Source organism: Cicer arietinum, chromosome 6 (genome assembly GCF_000331145.2).
Source record: "Cicer arietinum cultivar CDC Frontier isolate Library 1 chromosome 6, Cicar.CDCFrontier_v2.0, whole genome shotgun sequence".
In the NCBI taxonomy this organism is placed as follows: Eukaryota; Viridiplantae; Streptophyta; class Magnoliopsida; order Fabales; family Fabaceae; genus Cicer; species Cicer arietinum.
In genome coordinates this window covers 61,151,660-61,157,234 of record NC_021165.2, presented here as the reverse complement: position 1 = coordinate 61,157,234, position 5,575 = coordinate 61,151,660, and the positions used below count along the sequence as shown (strand labels likewise).

Genomic DNA, 5,575 nt, shown 5'->3' with positions numbered 1-5,575 from the left:
GGGGGGTTCAACCTGGGAAGCTAGTTCTCTCCATCGTTGGGCATATTCCTTGAATGTTTCATTGCCTCGTTTTGTCGTATTTTGCAGCTGGATTCTATCAGGAGCCATGTCGAGATTATATTTGTAGTGTTTCAAAAAGGCATCCACCAGATCTTTCCAAGAGCTGATATGAGTTCGCTCAAGGTGCATATACCAACTCAAGGAAGCTCCTGTCAAACTGTCTTGAAAGAAGTGGATTAGCAGTTTTTCGTCATGGGCGTAAAAACCTATTTTTCGACAATACATAATAAGATGGTTCTTAGGGCATGTAGTTCCCTTGTATTTTTCGAATTCAGGCAATTTGAATTTCGGAGGTATTATAACATCATAAACAAGGCATAGGTCTAAAGCATCAAATTCATAATTGTGTCCCCCTTCGACAACTCTCAAGCGTTCTTCCAAGGCTTGCCATTTTTCTTGGGATTGATAGCTCTCGAGCAGTCGAGATTCATGGTGTATGTTTAACATCACCGGCTTAGTTTCGGTAGATTTTCCTTGCGATGAAGAGCCAGGAAAGCCCGAAATAAGGGGTGAAGGTTGCACTTGGGGGAACTCGCCAGTACCATGTTGTTGATTTGTAGCCACGACCAGTGTATTGTTGTTGGGGAGATGAGTGTCTATGGGTGGGGTATAACCTGGAGGAAGACCATAAGGTGGAAATTTTTGTGCCTTCCCTTCTTGATAATTGGTGTAAAGGTGTGGAACGACGCCCGTTGGGTGAACAATAGTGTTTTGGGGCACCCCCTCGTCTACCAAAGGATTCCCATCATTTCTATTTTCGAGTGCTTGTAAAATCTCCAAGATCTTGGTCATTTGCCCCTTGAGCTGGTTCACATCTTCTCTTATTTCTGTTTGCTCTAGCTCATCCATGGTTTTTGACTAGGATCGTGTCCGATAACGGTGTCGTAACACCAAATTTTTTGTTTGTTGTGTTATTTTTTCTGTGAAAAAATATGGCATGAGTATGCAATGTGATGTATGAAAATGTAATTGTGCATGAATGTTAAAGACATATTTATTGCTTGTTTGTGAATATCTTAACCAATAAAGAGAGGGCCATGGGTTCAAAAGTGGGGCCAAATTTAATTTATTGAGAAAAAGTAAGATACAAGTTTTGCCACAAAACGAAAGTAGAAATCTAAACACGAAATTTGAAAATTTAATGAGCCATCAATTTTTTCATTTGCTCGATTAAACTTTTACAATGTTCAATAAAAATGGAGATCTCTTGAGGGGTAGAGAGAGGATTAGCCATCCCGTCAGCAGCTCTTAATAATGGTGGAATTTCTCCGATAGCAGAGTTGGTCAAATAAACTAGTTTGGAGAAACGATCCATCCAAAACATTCCTTCTTGAACAAGTCTCTCGATAGTGTCTTTTTGTGTATACATCTCGTCTTCTTTTCTTGCAAGTTCAACTCGGTATGCTTCAATGATCTCTTCTTGGCATTGCCTTTCTACCATGATCTTGTTTTCACATTCCGCTCTTACCCTCTCTATTTGTTGCTTCAGATTTGCTTCTTGCCGACGGATGATTTCATGCTTTTCCCCAGATTTCTTTAGCAACTCTTTAAGCCTAAGACCTTCAATCACTGCATCATCCCTTTCTTGACGTCTGAGTCTTAACTCTTCATTCGCACCCCGCAAACAGATTCGAGTTCTCTCCTTGCTTTCTTCTTCCTCTCTTGCTCTTTTTTGTACTTTCTCAAGGATAAGGGATTGTTGGGTATTCTTATACTCCATATCTCTATAAGCCTGGTGAGCCATCTCCAATTCTTTTTGTAATTTTTCAATTTCTTGTCCTTTGAGAGCTAAGTCGACCTCTAAATCTTCAGTACTAAAAAAAGATTCTGTTGTTACTACCTCGGGAGTAATGATGGTGCTGTGAAAAGGCAACTTGACCTCTAATGCCCTCCTTTTCACCCAATTATGATATTTCTCTCTTATACCACAACTTCTAGGCACTAATTCTTGTCCTCTTCTAACAACATCTTCCCAAGACTTACGTATTATTCTCAACAAGTTAGCATCATAGCCATCTCGTCCATGAATAACAAAAGATTTTGTTACATCCATTATTGGGGGTTTTGTCATAGGATAACCCAATTGTCTCAATGAAACATAGGGACTATAATTTATACACCCTTTGGTTCCCATGAGGGGAACATCTACGAAAACACCGCATCTACAAATCACTTCATTTATATCTTGACTCCGGGAGTATCATTGAATCGTTCTTTCGTTGAGATTTGCTAGAACGTTGGCCCATTCCTTTTTGCTCTTAGTTTTTAATTGATGCATGTCTTGAAAAATATGTTTGACAAACCAAAAATAGAGTATTTGCGAGCAACAATAGATTAGGCCCCCCTCTTTCTCATGATGGAAGTCGAGCGTGCAGTAAATGTCAGCCAAAACTGCCGGTACTAGATTCTCCCCTCTATGCTTGTAAGCCAAAAAGACGTCTATCGCCATGAAATCCACAAAATCCTTAATAGTTGGAAATAAAACAATTCCATATATAATTAAGGCAAGCACATCCATGAAAGTGTCCCATTTTCCATCTCTTGCTAAGTTTACTGATTTCTCCTCAAGATATTTTATTGGAAATCCAATCAAATTATCTTTGTTGGTTCTATTGTCTTCTATTTCCTTTATAGGGATATCAAACGTTTCAGCAATTGTTTTCAGTGAGGGATAGTGTTCCATGTATTGGTAAGGTTTACTCCCCTTCATCGGATATCCCATTATTCGTTCGAACTCCTCCAACGTTGGGGCCAACTGAAAGTCCTTAAAAGTGAAACACCTAAAAGGAGGATCATAGAATTGGGCCAACGCTGTAAGGGCATCCACTTGTACATTAACTTCAAGTAAATCAAGAATCTTGCCGAATTTCCCCATAAAGATTACACGTTGTACTTTCTTCAACTTCCGAGCAAGATTCTTAATGTTGTTCACATCAGGTTTAAGAACTCTCAATGGCAAGGTCTTTCTTAATGGAGTAATATTTGAGCCACCATTTGATCCCATATTTCCTGCGGTCAAAGTTATTCACAACAAGCCTTAATTTTTATGGTTTTGAAAATGATGAGATAATGATTTTCCAAAAGTAACCATGATAAAGACTATGATGCAAACAAACAAAAAATGATGATGAGGAAGAGAAAAAAAAAAAAACTCGGGTATACTAGCGGGTAGTAAACATGACATAGAGTAAGATTTTCGTATGTACGTGCGATTTATACCATTTTTCCATGTGAACCTTTAGTAAGGGTAGCTCTATAGTTCTAAATTGGTTCCTAGAGCACACAACTCAGTTCTAAAATATTAAACCAATTAATAGGTAAACTATTAAAACGGAAATATTATAGAAAAGGTCAACTCTAGGTGAGACTTTCATGACAACCAAACAAGATGTATATCCAGAAGATTATCATTACATAGTCTCAAACTTATCTTAGGTTGCACTCAGCCCGGGTATAGAGCTCACTCAAAAGTGTATGAATCGTATTAGGGTGTATAGAAAAATAAATAAAATAAAAAAATAATCACAATAAAAATAAATTGACAAAATACATATAATTATATCAACAATATGACAAAAATAAAAAATAAAAAAAATAAAACAATAGGGGTAATATAAATAAAAATAATAAATAATAAAATAACTATATATAGATAATTAGATTGGGCTTGACTCTCAAATTTTTCCCAGTGGAGTCGCCAGCTGTCGCGTCCGGTTTGTCTGCGAAAAAAGAGTCGCCACCAATTTTATTTTTATTAAAGGAAAAATTGGATAAAACCTAAAAGAATATTTTTGAATCAAAAAATTTGGATTCGGGAGTCGATTACGAGTAGGGAAGTATTATCGCCCTACAACGTCCGTTTAAACGGTTACCCTATAATTAATTATATACAAACTATTTATTTATCTATTTACTTATTTATTTATTTTTACCCCAAAAAGAATAATAAAAAATTAAATTATTTACATTTATGAAAGAAAAGAAATATTTGTTTTATTAATTTGGTTTGACCGATTTTATTATTATTTTTATTTATATATGTATCAAAAAATAAAAATAAAAATGTAATAATAGTAATAATAATAATAATAATAATAATAATAATAATAATAATAATATTTATTCATGGATTATATCTTCTATATTTGTTTTAAAGTTAAGAAAAAAAATTAATTCTTCTTTTAAAAAAAATAACGTAATGTGGCGGTATGTGAACGGGACAGATAGATACGACGGTGAAATAATCTATTAAATTATTTGCTCGTACGTTGTCGGATATGTCGCGACACAAAGGCCACCCACGATTGAGAGTGAGTAATATGGTGCAACGAGCGAGGATGAATTTCATCCGGCGGCCGCGACCATTATTTCTAATCTTAAGGGTGAAAACATTTATCTGTTGTTATGGTTTTTTTTAGTTGATAAAGACGTATTATGAATATTATATTACAATATGGTGAAATTTATTTTCTCGGCCTATAAACATCAATTAGTTATATTTTTTATTATTATTTTTTGTGTTGCAAAGAAAACAATTTTAGGATTAAACGATTCTTTTGAAAAAATAAAAGCTTTACACATGAGTTTACTTTTTACAAACAGGAAAAAAATACAAAGCGAAATAAAATATATTTAAAAAAAGATGCAAAAACAAAACAAAAGACTAATAAGCATAAAATTAGAGAGAAAAAAAAAAATAAGAAAAATTATACCTTGCTCCTGAATTGTTGTTTTGTTAGACCGATTGTTTCAAGATCAGATTTTTTTTTCGTCTCTTTTGCCAACTAATCTCTCTCTTTTTTATGTGCTCTCAATTTGTGTTTTCAATTGGGCTCCCATTTGCCTTCTTGTGGCCGACTATTTATAGACTTTTGGGTATAGATTTCAAAAGACAAAAGAATAATTGTCAATTGATTACCATTAATCTATTTTTGTTGGTTTCTTTTCTTTTAATTGGCCACAATTATACCGATTCTTATTGCTATTGATTCATTTCTTCAGTTTTCTTTTCTATTCAATGAATCACCATTATTCTTATTTTTATGACCATCAATCAATTTCTTTTCGGTTTTTTTTTTATTTATTTTGATCATCATTGCATCGATTTTTATGACCATCAATTCATTTCTTTTCCATTTCCTTTATTTTTATTTCCTATTATTATTTTTATATTTTAGAAAATAGTCTGAACAAGAATTAGAGGCAAACAAGAACCGAAAACACTTGTGATTGTTAAAAGCTTATATCCCTAATTATTTATTTTTATTTTTATATTTCTTCACATATATTTATATATTTATTATTATTATTATTATTATTATTATTATTATTATTATTATTATTTCCTTTTTTAATAAAAAGTAAAAATCGGACAAAATTAGGTGTCAACAAGCGACAACAACAAACCGTGGTGATAACAAAACAACACATCAACACCAACAAATTGTGGCGACAATAGAACAACACAACAACAACAAACGAAAGATAACATACAGTGGAGACAACAATGTCGATA

General features: G+C 33.6%; 2 protein-coding genes across 2 annotated transcripts in view; both read right to left on the bottom strand.

Annotated features, from left to right (window-relative positions):
- The window catches only part of LOC140920814 (uncharacterized), a 2,918-nt gene extending 2,009 nt beyond the window's left edge, over positions 1 to 909 (bottom strand). Inside the window, exon 1 of the mRNA XM_073369654.1 lies at positions 13 to 909. Within this exon, the coding sequence (XP_073225755.1) occupies positions 13 to 909 (897 nt within the window). The remainder of the gene's footprint in view (positions 1 to 12) is intronic.
- A 1,351-nt stretch (positions 910 to 2,260) lies between these two features.
- On the bottom strand, positions 2,261 to 3,064 carry LOC105852340 (uncharacterized). The gene has a single exon (XM_012717389.1). It carries the CDS (start codon positions 3,062 to 3,064, stop codon positions 2,261 to 2,263), a length of 804 nt encoding a protein of 267 aa, XP_012572843.1.
- Positions 3,065 to 5,575: the final 2,511 nt, after the last annotated feature.